Below are 17,700 nucleotides of genomic sequence, written 5' to 3' on the forward strand. Positions count from 1 at the left end.
GCACCTGGCACCTGGGGAGGAGTGGAGTTTTTGCTGTTGGGGAGCCTGGGAAGGCAGACGGTCCAGAAGCTGGACAAGAAGCCTCCAGGGCAACCAGTGAGTGACGGCCCTTGGCCCCTGCGGGAGGTTGGGCCTCTGGCTATGGGGTTTGGGAGGCCTCAGCTGGGGAAACGTGCTGCTACTTGAAGGCCCTGATGAAGCCGTCCCTCCCAGCTGGCTTGGGACAGCTGATGGGGATGAGTATTAGGCCACACTGTCTCGTACCTTCCCAAAGAATGGGGCCTCTTCCAGGCCTTTGTAGGACACCTGGGCAGGTCTGCAGCCCCGGGCTGAGGGGTGTGAGGGGCCTTCCCAACACAGCCCAGCTTTGGGCACAATCCCCCGGCAGCCAGGGAGGGCGGGTCGCCATCCCCTGGCCGCCTCGGGGGCCCTGTCTCTACAGAGTGAGGATTTTGTGCCCCCTGCCCAAAGTCCAGGAACCAAGCAGGGGCCAAAACTCAGGTGCCCACCATGCTCCTTGATGCAGGGAGGGTCAGGCCTGGGAACAGGTTCATTCCCTGTGGAAAGGAGCTGTTAGCTCCTGGAGTGTGCTGGCGTCGGTCAGCTGGAAAGGGCCTGCCTGTCCAGGAGCAGGTACTAGGAAGGGGCAGCCTGAGCCCACAGATGGCAGGTGCACTTCCCTCTGCCCCAGGTTGGGGCGGGTCAGAGAGGCCTGAAGAGCCTTCCCAGGGGGTCCAGCGTGATTCTGGAAGCTGTGGGTGTCTTCTTGGGCAAATTGTCAGTTAAGCAGAGGGTTGCCCGGGCCCTTCTCCACAGGGCCTGGCCCTGCTGCCTCTGCAGCAGCTGTAGGAAAGGCGCCGTGCTTATTAGCACACCCAAAGTGGGCTGTACCTGGTGAGGCTGGAGAGCTGCTCCTGCAGGGCTTTGAAGCAGGGCCTCTGCTCAGGGTCCCTGTGCCAGCAGGAGAGCATCAGCTTGTGTACGGTGTATGCGGTGGGTGGGCACTCCGCAGGGCAGGGCATGCGGTAGCCGGCATCCACCCTCAGGAAGGCCTCGTGGTCGTGGAGCCCACCGTCCCTCGGCCCCCAGAACGCTTGGAGCATGCTCTACACTCTGGACCGTGACTGCTGGGAGGCAGCCTGAGCGCTCTGATGCAGGTGCCACATCCTGGCCATGGCTCCCTCCTGCCCTACCCACAGCGGAGGACACCAGGGGCTCAGCCCTGGATAGGGTATCTGACCCCTGCTGAAAATCTCATGGAGGAGAACCCCAAAGGACCAGCTGTTAGACTTGATGGAGTAGTGCGCTCAGGAGAGTGCCTCCCGGGCAGTCCACTTGTAGGGTACGTTGTGGTCGTAGCAAAGGTAGATGTCTTCCTGCAATTGGACACACTGTGCTGGCCGCCTGCACCCCTCCCACACCCCGCAGCGTGGGCATGCCCGGGGCACCAGCCCTGATGCAGCTGTTGTGGCGCTGTGCCCATCACAGCTGCTCCCAGGGCCCCCAAAGAGGTGCTGCCAGGTAGGCCCTGGGCTCCCAGGCTCCACTTCTGTTAGATTGGGGGGGCGGGGGGCAGGGTCAGGAAAGCCTGGCCTCCCGGGTTATGTCAGAGGATGCCAGGGTGGGCCGGTGTGAATGCCACTAGGGAGTGACTGCCATGGCAGGGGAGCGCACAGATGGGGCCAACTTAAGGCTCATAGGTGCCAAAACAGGTGGCTGGAAATGGCTGTGAGCCCCTTCTAGAAGTGTCAGAACAGCACCCTGGTGAGCCAGGGGACCTGGACGCTGGCCATCAGCTGGAGGTGCCATGAACCTGCCAATAGGCCCCACCCCACTGAATCTGGAGGCAGCCCTGGGGCAGTTAGGACAGGCAGGGAGCACTGTCCCCCACGGGCAGGCACACTGGCATGACCTCAGACTCGGTAGGGTCTGGAAGCAGCTCGGGGTGGGGGGCTGCGAGTGTGAATGGCGAGGGCCCTGCTCACTGGTCCCCAGGGAACACAGGTGCACTTGGCTTGGTTCCCCGCTGCGGCAGTGGGCGCTGGGGCAGTGGCTGGTGCTGGGTGCACAGGGCTTGGCACGCCTGGCTTGGAAACTATGTGATTAAAAAAACCTGGGTTTTGCTGCCGGAAAGTTTGCCCTGAGCTGACCCCACATCGGCCCCTCCCCCGGTGGAGCTGCAGGGGGGGTGGGAGGATGGGAGCCCTGAGCCTGCTGGCCCTGCCTCCTGCACACCTGACCTGCCTCTGGCCGTGCAGCTTCCCTTCTCTCTTCCTTGCGCAGAGGAAGCCCTGCGTACAGCCCCACACCTCCTCGGTCCCTACCTTGAGCTCAGCCAGCCCAAAGTCCCTGACAGTGTAAATGCTGTTCTCGCCTTCAACGATGTTCCTGGCTGCTAGGCCCCGGTGTACATAACTGTGTGATTCCAGGTAGCACATGCCCTCAGCCACCTGCCATGCAATGTCCACCAGCTCCAAGATGGGCAGGGCTTTCTCATCACAGTCTGCAGGGCCAGCCGGGGGATAAGCCCTCTGGGGCAAAGGGCAGCTGACCTGATTTAAGGTTGAACAGTGGACTGGCTGCAGCCCTTCAGGAAGGCAATTGTCAAGAGCCCAAACGCGATTCATACGTACCCTTTACCCCTACAATCTCCTGGGAATCTACACTAAAGCGGTAAGAACTCAAAGATAAAAGTACAAAGAAGCCCATCACAGCCTTCTTCACATGACTGAATACCTCAGAAAGGTTCATCAGGCAACTGGCTAATTGGACACAGCACATGTAGGTGACATGTTGGCCGCCAAACCCCTCGTTCTTGAAGAGTGCTTATTGCATGGGACGCTGTTTGCAATGTGAAAAATTTTACCTTTGGTGCATTCCACACATTCATATATAAAAATGTTTGCTCAGATTGACGCATACACGTACTGGATGTCACTTAACCTATTGTACATTCCTTCCCAATCTAACATCTCAAATTGGGCTGCAGCTGCAAGCAATGGCACCTCAGCTAATAGGCAGAGATTGTCTTTGGGTTTTAAATCAAATAATGGGACTTGCTACAGGTGATGAGGTTTAAGAGTCAATGAGACACATCCTGTGTATGTACAAACGCATGTGTGTGCGAGTGCACAATGATACGAGTGCATTGTGAGCATGTGAGTGTGCATGATGGTGTGCCTGCATTGTGAGCATGTATGCACGTGGTGTGGGTGGGTGTATACGTGTACATTGAAACACCAGGAGGAGGGATGGCAAGAAAAGTGAGAGCCATGCTTGTGTGTTCCGGGTGCAGGGGCAGGCTAGGCCTGGTGCTTTAGCAAAACAGCCTATTAACGTGGCATAGGAATTGAGTGGCTTTGCTTATTGGTATGTACCTCTACTTGCCTGAATTCCTCCAGGGAACAGAAGCCACATGGATCACAGGTGTTTCAAATCATTCCTCAAACAGGAAGGGCTGGCAAAGGCAGAATTCCCTGGCTGCTGTGTGTGTGTGACGGAGCGACTCGGGTAGTCTGGGCTCCTTTTTCTGTCCTTGTGCCTGTTCCTTCCCCCTCCAGTCAGCGTGGGTCCCCTTTACCCTGGGTGTCTGAGGGCCTGCTCACCCCGCAGCAGCTCCAGCAGGCTCCCCTTGGGCATGAGCTCCATGATGATGTCCACAGGGTCCCCCACAGTCACCACGGCCTACAGTGCCAAGACATGCTTACGCCGAAGCTGCTTCATGGCCTGGATCTCCGCCTGCAGCGTGTGCTGGTGCAGGAGGCTGGCTGTGGGCAGCAGCCGCGATGGGGTGGCCTGTAGAGAAGGCCGGGCCACTACCCCCCCATACATCCAGCTCCCGGTGAGGCCAGGCATCTTCATTGGTGGGGCTGGAGGGAAGGGGTGGCGTCAGGCAGAGCTCACGGCCTGGGCAATCACCTTAATGGGCCACTCGGACCTGGTCTTTCCAGAGCCCCTCGAAGACCTCCCCGAAGTAACTAGACCCCCCCTTCCTACAGAGCGTGAACTCTTAGGCCTCACCCAGTCGTCACAGTGGGGCAGGGGCTTGGGCTCATGCTGGAGGGACGGGCAGGGGACGCAGGGCAGAGGTGCTGTCCCCATCACCTAGTCCATCTTCCAGGAACTGCCCTTCTGACCCCACAGGCAAAGTCCCCAAGCTGTCCTCAAGTTTGGGCAACCTTCAGCCTGGGAGGGTCCCAGGGGCTGCCCCCGGCCTCGGTGGTCCCTGCTGTGTCCTTCAAATACCACCCTCACTTCCTGCTCTGGGCCAGCAGCACTGGCCTAAGTGCCTCTAGACAAAACTGCATGGGGGCTAGTTGGGGCATATGGTCCTTGTCCCCAGAGAGACTGAGGACCTGACAGCACAGCTCACCTCTCACCGGCGCAGGGGTGAGAGTGGCCCAGCAAAGGCTGGTGTGTTCCCTGCCACATCTATGGGGCCAATGTCCGCAGGCCGGGTCTCCCATACCCACCCTGCATGAGCTGAAGGTCGTGTCATTGAAAAGAGAGGGCTGCAGGTGGGCAGGAGCAGGCGGGGCAGGGTGGCCCTACCTTCCCGCGGGGCAAGGTCAGCCGCAGGCCATGGACAGGCCCTGGGCCTTGTGCTCCACAGGCTCGGGCAAGCCGGGGAAGGACACAGCCTCGCCGGCGTGCAGCCGGCCTGCACAGTGCCAGATCTCATAGTGCCGCACGGCCTGCCTGTTGCACACGGGAGCTTGGGGATGGGGGGCAGTGAGAGGGACACACGTGAGCAGGTGCCATGCCCACATCCTGCCCTGCGGCGCTCCCAACGGTGAACCAGGAAACCCAGACCTGGGGGCTCTGGGACAAGCTGCCCAGGTGGGCCGGTCTGTGCCCACTAGCAGGGGTCCGTGCTCCCCGGAGAAGGGTGGGTGTGTCCTGGATGTCACGGCCAGTCGGAGCCACACCAGCCAGGGGCCAGGCTCTCATCATGCAGGGAGGTTAGGGGCAAGGAACCCTGAAGCCAGGTGCGGGCAGGGCTGCAGACGGGGCAGGGGGGCGGGGAAGCTGCGCTGGGGAGGACGTAGTCAGTGCCTGGCTTCCCGCTGCCCCCGATTGGGCTCCGGGCTCATTGCCACGGGCCTGCAGCTGGTGCCCGGCTTCTGAGCAGGATATGTGGCCAAAGAACCACCTGGGGCAGGGGCAGGAATGATCCTGAGCCCTCGTGGACCCCGTGCTGACCCCGCACTGCCCACCCTGAATCCCCTCCCCTCACCTGACCTCCACCTTCTAGTGCTTCCAGCCCTGACCCAAAGCTGCCCTGACACAAAGCCCCTTCTTTGCCCAGCGTAGACCCCAAATCTGTACATCAGGAATGGCCTTAGTGACCCAGAAGGTGGAGTAGGCACCCCCCTACTGTGCTTCGGGGGTGTCCCCCTCTGTGGGGCACAGGCAGCACAGGGTCCCGGGGCCCTCCCGCTGGGGCCTCCTCCGCGGATGTGCCGCGCCAGCTCGCCCTGTGGCCGCAGGTTCCCAGAGCTCGTCAGGCCAGGTGCCTTGCCAGCACGGGGCAGCCATGGGAGCAGGGTGGGGGTGCTGTGCCCACACGGGGCCCAGTGTGACAACGACTCCCGCTCAGGCTAACCAGGTCACATGTCTGGTTCCTGTTGTTTGGAAGGGGAGTGAAGCTTTGCTCCCCAAAAGGCCCAGTCCCTGCCGCAGACCCCAGAGCAGACCCCACTACTGTCGGCTGGCCGCCCCAAAGCCTATGCAGATGGCTGAGCCCTCGCTGGGTCCTGGCACCACAAAGTGGCTGAGGGGGAGCCCAGGGGAGGGAGGGGTCACACACCTCTGAGGCCCCCGTCCCAGATGTCACACAGAGGAAGCCCTTTGGCTCTCCCAGAACCAGGATGGTGGGGTCCAGCCCCAACCATGGGTCCCCCTCCTCCCCGGCCTCCCGGAGGCTGGCCCAGTCGCAGAGGGACAGAGCTGTCCTGATGGCTCCCTTCAGCTTGAGGGGCTGCAGGGCCCAGGGGGCAAGGGCACATGGCCCAGCGTCGAGGGACACTTACGGCTCAGACTCCACTGTCTCCTCCGCCAGGTAGTTGTGGGGCACATAGCCTTCAGCCAGGGCCCTGCCCACCGCATCCAGCCACATGGCCCACCACCACTCCCCTCCTTCCTGGCCACGTGGAACAGGTCCCCTGTCCAGAAGCTCAGCTCCTCATCCGTCCAGGCCTCGAAATCCCAGAGGCTCACGTACTTGGGGCCCAGGTGAGCGTGGCCCTGGGACACCATGGTGGATGCAGGTGCAGGATGGAGCACCTGGCCTGCCATGCTACCTGTCCCTGTACAGCGGGAGGGCAAGGCCAACCCTGGCAGGCCAGCCCCGCCCATCAGAGGAGCAGGCCCACTTCCTGGTGACAAGGTGCGGTGCCAGGCCAGCCCCGCCCACACGTGGGGTGGATATCCCCGGCCTCCCCAAGCCCCTTGGCTCTGCCCTGAGGACCCGGCAGCCTGTGCCTGACCTCCCACAGCCCAGGACCCAGTGAGCCTGGGCACCACTCCTGCCCACCTGCAGCCACTGTGTGCCCCAGCCACATAGCCAGGCCTGAGCCCCGTGGGGAGGACGGGGTAACCAGTCAGACAGGCCGCCTGGGGTCCACCCTAGTGGTGGGTGGGGGCTCGGCTGTGTATGAGTATGGTGGGGCAGGGGGACCGCCGTGGGAAGAAGCCTGACTGGGAGATGGGAACTGGGAGGTGAGGAGGGTGGCCTGCAGACCCAGGGTCTGCCCACCAGCCCAGGGCCTGTCCCAGCTTCCTGTCCGAGGAAAGTGCCAGGGAGTGTCGGGCAGACCGACCGACCGCAGGGAGAGTCGCATCCTAGACCCACATGTCGGCACTTTCTGTTTTATTGAAAACAGAGCAATGGCCCTCGCCTTGCATTTGCAGACAGAATTGCATACAGCTCGCCAGCCTACAAGCAGCTGGGCTCCCACCAGGAGGGGAGGGGTGGTGGAGGCTGCTTGGAGGACAGCTTAGCATCTGCTCCATGCCCCACCCCCACCGAGAGGTGTCCAGCCCTCCCCCCTCCCTAACACACCCCAGTCCCCTCAGCCCTGGGGCCAGCCACAAGCCTGGGTCCAGGGGATCCCAGCAGGTTGCTGGGCGCACGTGCTGAGCTCTGCCTGAGCCACACCAGGAAGCAGGAGTTTCGGGACCCAGAGCCCCTCCCAGAGCCCCGGAGCACCACACTTGTTCAGCTGGTGGCAGATGAGAGGCCCCAGGAATGCAGCAGTGGCCCCACGCACACCTGCCTCTGGTCGCCTCACAGGCACCTTCGCTCCCTCCAAGGCCCCCCTGCTCAGCCTCGCTCCGCATTCACCGCAACTCCGGGAGGCAAAGGGGTGTGCTGCCCTTCCTGGTGACCAGAGCCCCTTGGCCCCACGCTGCTGCTCATGTCAGGAACCCCCAGAACCAGAGGAAACCAGCCCAAGCCCCACCGTCAGGCCCACCCACTGGGGCAGCCCCTCAGCTCTCTCAGGACGGGACAGAGGGGGCACTGTCTGCGGCCAAGGGGTCCCAAGGGGCTCAGGCCAAGCCCTCCTGCCCTCACTGTCCGCCCGGCTGGGACCTGCTCCAGCCTGGCATCCAGCACTACAACGGGCTCCCGCTGTGACCTGCTCAGCCCTGACCCACAGCCAGGTGACCTGGGCCCGTTCCTACCTCCTCCCTCTGCGGTGCCTGGCCTGCAGCCCCCTCACAGCCCCCTCCAGGAAGCCCCCCACTGCTCCAGCCCTGGTTCTCTAGCATCTGAGCCTCCTGGGGGATCCCTTATCTGGGCTTGAGGGCCCTAGCTCCGTTCTGTGCCAACCCATGAGCAGGCCCCGCAGTCAGTGGTGAGGAGCCTCAGCCTGGGCCATACGCACCCCATACATGTTGGCGGCAGACATCCCGCTGGGACGCCCCAGCAAAAGGGGGAGCAGCCAGCCTGGCGTCCAGTGCCCGGGCCACGTGGTGGGGCACAGGTCACTGCAGGATGCACCCAGGTCCTCCTGTAGCGCAGTAAAGGCCGTCCTCGCAGCGCCCCAGCTCAAGCGCTTAGACCTTGGGGGGCAGGCAGGGGGTGGGGCAGTCGCTACCACCACGTGATCTGCTGCGGCATCTCCTGGTTGCTCGTTCCCCAGGAGGAGGCTGCTGAGCGGGGCTGTCTGCTTTGGCCTGGGGCCCCTGAGGAGACCTCCTCCCAGCCCTTGGCCAGACCCGCCAAGTGGGCAGCCTTGAGCCCTGCTGCCCCTTGAGGGTTAGTGCCCACCAGGTGGACGAGGCCTTCTTGCTCGGCTGGATCTCACACCCTCAGCCTACACCTTCCTGGTTGAGACCCTGTCTCCCTTGGGCGGCCTTGGGGCCCACCTGTATAGGGACATTGGCCGTAGGGGAAGCCCCCGTAGAGCAGGACCCCAAAGGACCAGACATCTGACTTCTGGGAGCAGACGTGGGGGTTGGGGCGCCGTCCCTTCTTGGAGCCCCTGCTCGGGGAGTAGATGTCCTGGGTGGGTGAGGCTAGAGATATAACACATGTGAGAGCGAGTGTCACCCTGAGACTGGGCCCAGAGTGTGGAGGACCCCCGGTGCACCCAGGCCTTGCTAGGTCCCCCGCAGCCCCCAGGGGCCCCAATCCAGCCCCAGCCATGGGCCAACAACCAGCCCTGGCCACAGGCTGACCGCCCAAATTGGACCCTGCTGAGCCGCTACAGGGGAGGCCTGTGGGGACCCTGGGCCCTTGGTGAGCTGCATCAGGTGCACCAGCTGGACTGCAGCTGTGGCATGGAAGACCAGGGGTGTCCCCTGGCTGGGCGTGGCCCACATACCTCGGAGATTAACAACAGGGGTCGAGAGAAGCAGGCCTGAGTCCTGGAGCAGCTGGGAAGACGCCAGAGGAGGCAGCCTGAGCCAGGCTGGGCAGGAGGTCAGAAGAGGCTGGGAGAGGCTCCCAGCATCGTGTCCACCTCTGGGGCCCTACCCAGTGCAGGCTGGCCCAAGCCTCGGGCTTTCTGCCCTTACAGAGGTGCCCCCATGAAGCCACTCACACTGAGGCTGCTCTGAGCTCAGGGGCAGGTTCCAGAGACGGGAGCTCCACACCGGGGCACAGGGCGGGGTGGTGGGCGTCACCTGGGACTCCCCTACCTGGCACCCCATCCTGGCTAGCAGTCTGCCTGAGTCATGCCAGGTGCGGCTCCCCGGCTCCATGTTCTTGGGAGGAAACTGGAAAAGCTCCCAGCCCCACCCCACTGACCCCGTCTGCTCCCCAAGGCCCAGGTGGGGGAACCCCACAGCTTAGCTTTCCACCCTGGAGCCTCCTGCTTCCTGGACCTTCGGGGACCCAGTGGCAGGAGGCCTGCCCCCTCAGTGGAGAGCAGCCCTGGGAACATGGCCCTCATCCACTCTGAGTGGGCGCACAGGGACCTGGGGCCACACGGGTCGGCTCTCAGACCACCTGGGGGGCGCGGGATCAGCAAGAGCCCCAGGGGACCCAAGTGGGACTCAAAGTGATCGACACAAGGCGGGGCCCCAACAAGAAGGGGCTGGGGAGCCACGCTGTGCCACAGAGGCCTGGCAGGAGGGGGCAGAGACAGGCCTGGGCCCAGCACGGAGGCCTCTGCTACACCCCGGGGAGCTCTGGGGAGGGGTTCTGAACCAGTAGGGCCAGAGCTGGGCTGGCTGGGCTGGGCTGGAGGGGGCTAAGCGTAGAAGGGGCGGAGGTGGGGGGCGGAGGCCTGAGGGACAGGAGGGGGTGGAGCTGGCAGACAGGCCAGGAGGCTGAGGGTATGGATGCCATCCCGAGACAGACCCAGCTGGGCACCAGGCCTAGAGAAGCAGACTCATTTTGGGGTACGCTGGTTTGGGAGTGAGAGGTACAGCCCTCCGGGACCCACCAGCCAGGGCAGCCTTTCTCCTACGAGGGTTGAGGGTAAACGGAGTCTTCCCCACCCCAGACCTCCACTGGAGCCCCTCCTGGCCATTCTCGGGGCTGCTCCCGGGGGGTGGGGCAGCGAGCAGGGTGACAGGGCGGGGCCCTCACAGCTTGCGGGCAGTGCGGACTCATGTTGGGCCAAGGGTCCTCCCAGGGGACAGCCAACCCGGCGTCTGGGGCTGACGACACCCCGTCAGCCCTTCCACCTCTGGCCCAGGCAAACCGCCACCAGCTCTTGCTCCTGACAGCCCCTCCCCGCCAGCCACTTCCCGAAGCTGCTCGTGAGGTCTGCACCCCACACCAGGGGTGGCTCTGGGCCCCTCCCTGTCAGGATGGCTGCTTGGTCCCGCCCACCGCACCTAGAAGGCCGCGTGGGGCAGGGCCTGGAGTCCCCTCAGAAGGCACCTGCCCATGACACAGGCTTCCCCTTCCACGGGCAAGACCCCAGGAGGCTGTGGGAGCCAAGGGGCCCCCCCGGGAGGCTGGAGGTGGCCTGAATGAGGCTGAGTCCTGAAGTGGCCTGCAGAGGACATGCCCAGGGCTCAGGCCTGGACCAGCTGGTGCAAGAGCAGGTCTGGGCAGTGGGGCCTGGCTTTGCAGGCCTGGTTCACCAGCCAGCTTCTGGCCTGCCCTCACCCAGCCTGCCATCTCTGTGCGTGCTGGGGCTGGGAAGAGGCATCTCTGCCCCTGAGGGTCCCCGAAACAGTGCCCCATCCGTCTAGGTGTGAGGGATTGCAATAACCGTGACATCCAGGCTGACTCACTGCATTCAGGGGAAAGAGAGGTAGGGGCCGTGTCTAGGGTTTGCATCAAATACCCGAGGCCCATGCATCATGTCACCACGATTAGGCAAGGCCCTGCTCAGTGCCAGCTGTGCCAGAAGACTACCCTGTCCTGGGGACCCTGAGGCGGGGCTGAGAAGTCACCGCCTCTGAGGAGCCCACTGGGAGTGCCTCTACCCTACATCTTCACTCCGTGGTTGCAGACTGGCATGTAAACAGCCAGGTAACTGTGCCAGCCACTTCCCACCTGTAGACTGTTCTGGCCGTAGGGGTCTTGGGCACTTTGTGGGGGAATGGATGGGCTCCCCGCATCTATCCACTCCCCAAACAAGGTTCTTTGGGAACAGTCCCAAAGGCCAGGGCCATGTCTGCCCCATACCCGGACCAGTGCAGGAGGGAACGGGTAGATGTGGACGGGGGGGAGCAGGGAACACGCCTCTCTCTGACCCCTTCTACCTCCCAGCACCACCTCACCCCCTTCGAGCACGAGAAGACCTCTGGGTGTTTCTCTGCTCACCGTCCTCACTGGGAGCTCCGGGAGGACAGAGGCTGTGTCTGCCCCACTCAGGACTGCCTCTGGGGCCCTCCAGGCAGCGACCACTCAGCAAGCATCGGAATGAGAGCCCCCCAGAGTGCCAGGGCCGAGTACCTGTGTGAGATCAGGAGGTCTCAGAGAGACCACTGTGCTAGGTTCCAGCTCTGCTGGACCATTCCTGCCTGAGTCACTGCCTCTTTCCCTCTCGGCAGCGTCGGCGCACAGTCGCCACCTGCATGCACCATGCCTGTGTGCTTGCTCACTGCTGCAGGGCAGGGCCTGGAGAAGCATGGCCACAGAGGAGGGACAGACAGATCACAGACATGCAATCCCCAGACTCCACCCCACTCCCCAGAGCCGTGGTATTCACGGTTGGTCTGAGAGCATCTCAGGGGTGGCCTTGGCCACATGAGTGATGGGCACCAGCCCAGCACTGGGCAGGCCAGAGAGTCTTGCACTGAAGACACAGTCACCCTCTTCCCTGAGGACCTAGAGTCTGTCCCTGTCCCTGATGCTCAGCTCTTGGGTACCCGGCGCTGCAAAGTCCCATCGCACCCTGGAAATCTGTGCAGGCACCGCATGGCTGAAGGGCTCTGGGGCAGCGGTGTCAGGGACTGGGATGTGGGGGGGGGGTGCCATCCTGCACCCCCTCTGGCCATATCTTGCCTCAGAAGGACAGGAAGATCAGGCCTGGGGAGGGGCCTCCAGGGAATGGGCCTCGGGCTGGACGGCCCCTCCAGGCCAGGGTCGCGTGTGAGCACTGCACACCTGAGCCCTGACCTCAGAGGGTCGGGTTCCAAGAAGGCACAGCCACTGGGCAGCACCGGCCATCAGTTGCCTAGTGGTGAGCCGGATTTGTGAGGAAAACTACCTTGTTCTTTAAATGTTGGCCAAATCTAACTTCATAAAGCCCTGTGCAGGGCAGAGCCACACAGGCCAGCTGCAGCCTCCACAGCAAAGGCTTCAAGCCCAGGGGGCACAGCCTCGGTCACCCCGCCCTCAGCTCGTGAGGCTTTCGTGAGTGAGGTAAGCTCTCTGCCCCCCTGGTTTTATGCTATAAAGTGGGACGTTGGTGAGGATTGCAGGCCTTAGGGACAACAGGTGCATGGCTGATGAGGCGATATGCCTTCAGGACCCCCGTGGCTGCTGCAGGCTCAGAACTGGGTGCCAGGGGCAGGGAAGGGGTGCGGGCGAGGTACACCTTGCTCTTCTGCCTGAACAGCACCAGGACCCCTGCACACTGAGGCGAACTGCTGCCAGGTGGGCCTCTGCTCCTGGGCGCAAATGGGCTGGGCAGATCCAAATGGGTGGGTGGGGTCTGGGTCCAAACCCTTTAGCACCCAGTGGTCTTTCTTGAGCCCAAACCCCTTTTATGAACGCTGCAGGTGCTCCCTCCAAACCCCACACCAGATCGATGCCCGAATGTTCATGCTCTGCTGTTGAATGCATCCCATGAGCAAGTGCAGTGGTTGCCCAGCCAATGAGAAGCCTCACACCTGCCTTCCTGCCCCAGGGCTGCGGGTCACTTCTCCCTGAGGTCACCCAGGGGCTTTCTGGGGCAACACCTGGGTGAGCAGTTCATTCAACTGACAAGCTGTCACGTGGCCAGGACACCGTGAGCTGCCCCGCATCATCAGCCCTCTGAGGCTCCGTGGAACTGACATCATCCTGGTGGGTGGTGTTGATGAGGAGAGATTTACAAACAGAATCAGGGGGGCCCCTGATGCTTCCCCCAGACACCACCCACTCCACTCCTCCCGAACACATGCAAGGCTGGGTTTTTGCACACTGGTTTTCTTAAAGCCTCCATACCAGCACTGCTTCTCCTACTAGGAAGCCATACTCTGCATCTCTGACCCATGTGGCCACAGGGCAGCCTCTGCAGGTTGTGGCGCTGATCACACTCTGGTCAAGCACTCAGAGCCCTGGACACAGATTCCTCCTGGACAGTCCCAGGCCCTCAAAGCCACAGGGTCCTGGCCTCTGGAACTCAGTACATTCCATCTGGCACTCAGGCAAGTGGGGAGAGATCCTCCTTGGTCTCTGGCCCGGTCCCCACACCCTGTCCCCAAGCCTCCTGTCACCCAAAGAACAGCCCAGAGAGTGAATCGGGACAGCGCAGAAGGCTGCCCACCCTGCCACTGCTGCAAAGACCCCCGCGGTGGGTGGGGTCTTCGTCCTCCTACAGATGAGGAAACAGGCTGCATCCATCCCTCTCTGAGCTCATAGCAGGGACATTTTCCAGCAGGAACCTGTGCTGGGCAGCGGGGACCGGGTTCACAAGAATGCCTACTCCATCTCCTGGTGACCAGGACCCAGGGTCTAAGGAAGGCCCCTCCCCCAAGGGAGAGAGGCTCCCCCCGCTCCCCAGTGCACAGTGCGCTGCAAGGGACCCCCACAGGACACCCCTCTGTCAGGCCCCCCCAACCCCTCTGCCCCCAACCCCCCCATCACCTCTCTTTACCCAGCTCTCTCTTCCAAGTTCTGGGCGCTGGCACTGCACGTGGCCAGTGTCGGGACCCACTGGTGCCCAGCCAGCAGCAGCCAGAGCAAAGGCTACAGGGATTGCTCATCTCTCACAACTACACGGATCTATGGTCACTTTAAAATTAAAAGTTTAATCTTTAAAAATTAGCTGAGGAACAAGAATACAATAAAAGGGTGTGGGGCCATAGAGGTGGCAGGGAGAGCTGCTCTGCGCCCCCTCTGTGGGGGGGCTTGAGGGGCTCTTCCATCAATTTCATCCCCTCCCCACTTCACAGGTGCCAGCCTCCCCCGCCGACCTTCATACAGCATCCCCCCCTCTTTCCCTGTAAGTTAGAGCCCAGGGCAGGGGGAGGGGTAGGACCACCACCCACGCACACCCGCTGCCTGGTTCACCCCTCTGGATCCCTGCGCCAGGGCCAGGCCTGGATCCGAGGACAGGCCAATGGGTACCTAGCCACGGGAGCCTCCTCTCAGGAGTTGGGGTCACCTGGAGAGCTGGGCACACACACGGAAGGTAGCTCAGGGACAGACATCCTGGCAGGGTCGCACTACTGACCTCCGAGCAGGTGGAGACAGGGATGGCAAAGGCAGCCCTCCCTCCCCCATCCTCCCCAAGATGGGGCAAACGCTGACCGCAGCTGGCGCGGGACCCCAAGCTGTCTGAGAGGTCTCAGAGGTCCTGAGCCTAGCTGGGGGTCACAGGGGTGGCTGGAGGGCTCAGGACCCCTCTGAGAGACTCCCTGAGCTGCGGAGACCCCATCTGTCAGATCAGGGCCCTCGGCTTGAACCAGCTGCACCCCCCTTCCCCGTCGTCCCCCCTCTGTCCCCTTCCTCTCCGTCCCCTAGCTGCAGAGACAGGCATCAACCACCTTCCACCTCTCTCGGTTCCGCTCCTCCAAGGAGCCCCCGGCGGCGCGGGCCTGGAGCACCGGGTGGGAGGCCCCTTCCGGAAGCCCCCGGAGGGGGCGCTGCAGCCGCGGACCGACCCCGGGCAGGGCCCAGCGCGGAGGGCGGCAGCCTCCGTGGAGTCTCAGCGGAGCCCCACCCGGGCCTGGCCTCCCGCGCAGCGCGCTCGGCGGTTCCCAGGTCGCAGCCGGGTCACGCCCGGGGATCCTGTCCTCCCCAGACCGGGGGTCGGGGCCGGGGGCCCAGGACCGGCCGAGGCAGCGTCTCCCTGGAGTCCGCGAGTGGAGGCGCCCGGAGGGGCGGGGTCTTCCCACATCCAGGGCGGCCCCCCCCCACCGGGCGGGGCGTCACAGAGGCCCGCGGTCCCCACGGCAACCGGGCAACGCGGCAACCCCGCGGGACGCTGCTCTGGGCAGGGCGCACGGTGGGCCGCTGAGCTCACCACTCCGGAAGGAGGGCAAGTGGGTGCTCAGCGAGGCTGGGCGAGGGCCTGGGGAGGGGACCAGAGGGTGGGGGTAGGTGTCAGGGAGATGGCCCCCAAGAGGTGAAGGGTGCATAAGGTCGGGGTGCAGGGGCGAAGAGGGTGTAGGTCCGGGTGGGCAGGCCAGCAGGCCGAGCAGACCCTTCCCCAGAGTTCAGGAGCAGCCCCTCTGCCATTTTCCAACTGGGAGACTGTTGACAACTGGAAAACATCCCTGACGGGGCAGCCAGAGCCAGAGGCAGGAGCTCCTCCCAGAGACCAGAGCAGGACTTGAGCCGGAAGCCCTGGGTCTCTGCTTGCCCAGGGTCTCACTTCACCCCAGATACCCTCTCTGCTGTGCCCAGGGCCTGGTCTGACTCTGCCCCAGGAATGTCAAGGCCTGGCCTTTGGGGAGGAGTCAGACTTGGGTCCCCACCTTACTGTGCCACTTAGCAGTGCAAGCTTGGGCAATTCGTTCCACCTCCCAGCTGTCTGCAGTTCATGCAACCCTAGGATTGTTGGCCCAAACTGCCATCTCCCAAGAGAAGACAACTATCCCGGCAACAGGTCTTCCTCGCCATCCCAGGGCTGGGGCGGCCTGGGGTAGTGGCCGAGACTGTGGGCCCTTCTCCAGTGAGCCCCAAGCTAACAGGGCCCGCCCTGTGGCCTTGTGTGCCAGCCAGGCCCCGGACTACAGCTGTGCCCTGCTGGGGTGCACAGCCCCCTCCCACTGACACCCAGAGAGAGGTAGGATCAGGTGGGGGGCAGCACAGAAAGAAAGGGTGCCTGGGGTCAATGGCTGGCCTCAAACGCTGGCTTGGGGGAGTCAGCTAAGAAGCGTATTGGACTCAGGCACCCCAGCTGTGAGAGGCGGTGATGGTCTTACCCCTGTGTGGGCTTCTCTTCTGGAGTCAGTGCCGCCTCAGGGCACCAGAGGCCCCCAGTACAGCGGGGCCGGGCAAACAGGAGCTAGTATGATGACTCCTTGGAGCTGGAGCCTGGGGCCACCCTGCTTCCCATGCCTCGTCTTTGGGGACACCTGACCTTGTGTCTGGGTGAGCGCTGGCCCACCGCTCCCCACCCGCAGGGAGGCATGGTGTCCCCAAGGGGGCCTGGTGCTGCCCAGACAGGATCACACTGACTCAACGGCCCCATTTCAGACGACAAACTGAGGCCTTTGCCAGGCCACACAGTTGGTCAGTGGCTGGGTTCCTGCCCCGGCCGTTCTGGTCAGCCCCAGAGCCCACTGTCTCAGCCCTGCCCTGTGTCATCACAACCAATCATCAGCAGAGTGTTTACCGTGCAGTATCCCTTTTATCTTGATCTGCCCCCCATCAGCCTCTTCCCAGACAAACATGCCCTCCTCACTCAGTTCTCCCCCTGGGGAGGATAGAGTGCCCAGCGTGGGGACAGCGGGCTCGAAGTCACCCCACACACACACATAAACACTGTCCCAAGTGGGCCCTTGGGCAGGTGGCAGAGGCCAGCCTACCTGCTCCAGCTCACACCCCACACTCCACCCCCACTCCCAGACCATGAACTTCCAGGTGACAGGCTTGGGCCTAGACAAGATGAAGCTGGACAGTCCCCAGTCCTTCCCGGACCAGGAGGAGGTGGAAGAGGTGGAGGGTCAGCAGCTGCTGGAACCAGAGGCTTGGCGGACCTACGTGGAGCGCCGCCATGCTCTGCGCGAGTTCCTAAGCTCTGACCTGAGCCCCCATCTGCTCAAGCGCCATCGTGCCCGCATGAATCTGCTCAGGAAATGCTCCTACCACATCGAGATCCTCCCCAAGCACCTGGCCCTGGGCGACCAGAACCCACTGGCGGTGCCCAACACCGTGTTCCAGCACATCGACCCCTGGAGGTTCCAGCGCATGAAGAAACTGGGCACTGCCCAGACCAAGATCCAGCTCCTGCTGCTCGCGGACCTGCTGGAGCAGCTGGTCCAAGGCCGTGCCGAGCTGGATGCGCTGCTCGAATCGCCTGACCCACAGCCCTTCCTGGCAGGCTGGGGGCTGTTGGAGCAGCGGCTGGCAGACCTGTTGGCCGTCATGGACAGCTTCTTGGCCATGATGGTACCGGGGCGCCTGCACATGAAGCACCACCTGGTGTCTGACGTCGGCTCCACCAAGATCCCACCCATCCAGCTCATGCTAAGCACCAAGATGCCCGTCATGTTTGACCGCAGATTGTCGGTGGCCCACCAGGACTGGGTCAGCCTGCGCTGGTTTGTCACCATCCAGCCAGCGGGGCCGGAGCAGTTTGAGCTCCGTTTTAAGCTGCTGGACCCACGGACACAGGAGGAGTGCACACAGTGTGGCATCATCCCCGTGGCTGCCTGCACCTTCAACATCTATAACCTGCTGCCCAGCCGCTCCTACAAGTTCACCATCAGGAGAGCAGAGGGCTACATGCTGGTGTACGAGCCCTGGCGGGACAGCCTCACGCTGCAGACCGGGTCGGGGCCCCCAGAAAGGCCCACCCCCAGTCAGCTGGGCGAGCTGGGCCCATTCCCAACCACACCTTCTGAGCGATGATTTTCTAATATTTATCCACTAATTAAGAGGAGTATAAACATACAATTAAAGAAACAAAC

At 63.0% G+C, this 17,700-nt stretch overlaps 2 protein-coding genes across 2 annotated transcripts; one reads left to right on the plus strand and one right to left on the minus strand.

The window, feature by feature from the left end:
- Positions 1-20: 20 nt before the first annotated feature.
- On the minus strand, positions 21-6,548 carry PTK6 (protein tyrosine kinase 6). Its single transcript, XM_036901709.2, is given in 12 exon segments — positions 21-1,077; positions 1,210-1,376; positions 2,325-2,503; positions 3,606-3,795; positions 3,929-4,011; positions 4,014-4,056; positions 4,552-4,586; positions 4,589-4,698; positions 5,022-5,079; positions 5,082-5,152; positions 6,033-6,135; positions 6,138-6,548. Coding segments are annotated over 12 exon segments (1,470 nt in total). The 5' UTR covers positions 6,358-6,548; the 3' UTR covers positions 21-866.
- Positions 6,549-14,692: 8,144 nt separating this feature from the next.
- Positions 14,693-17,698, plus strand: FNDC11 (fibronectin type III domain containing 11). Its single transcript, XM_057503170.1, has 2 exons — positions 14,693-15,105; positions 16,637-17,698. The coding sequence occupies exon 2, from the start codon at positions 16,640-16,642 to the stop codon at positions 17,639-17,641; it is 1,002 nt and encodes a 333-aa protein (XP_057359153.1). The 5' UTR covers positions 14,693-15,105; positions 16,637-16,639; the 3' UTR covers positions 17,642-17,698.
- The last annotated feature ends 2 nt before the right edge of the window (positions 17,699-17,700 follow it).

The sequence above is a fragment of the Manis pentadactyla genome, chromosome 5, assembly GCF_030020395.1.
Source record: "Manis pentadactyla isolate mManPen7 chromosome 5, mManPen7.hap1, whole genome shotgun sequence".
In the NCBI taxonomy this organism is placed as follows: Eukaryota; Metazoa; Chordata; class Mammalia; order Pholidota; family Manidae; genus Manis; species Manis pentadactyla.

Excerpts from the sequence above, each read along its gene's own strand:
- FNDC11 (XM_057503170.1), top strand. The coding sequence starts at position 16,640 with ATGAACTTCCAGGTGACAGGCTTGGGCCTAGACAAGATGAAGCTGGAC.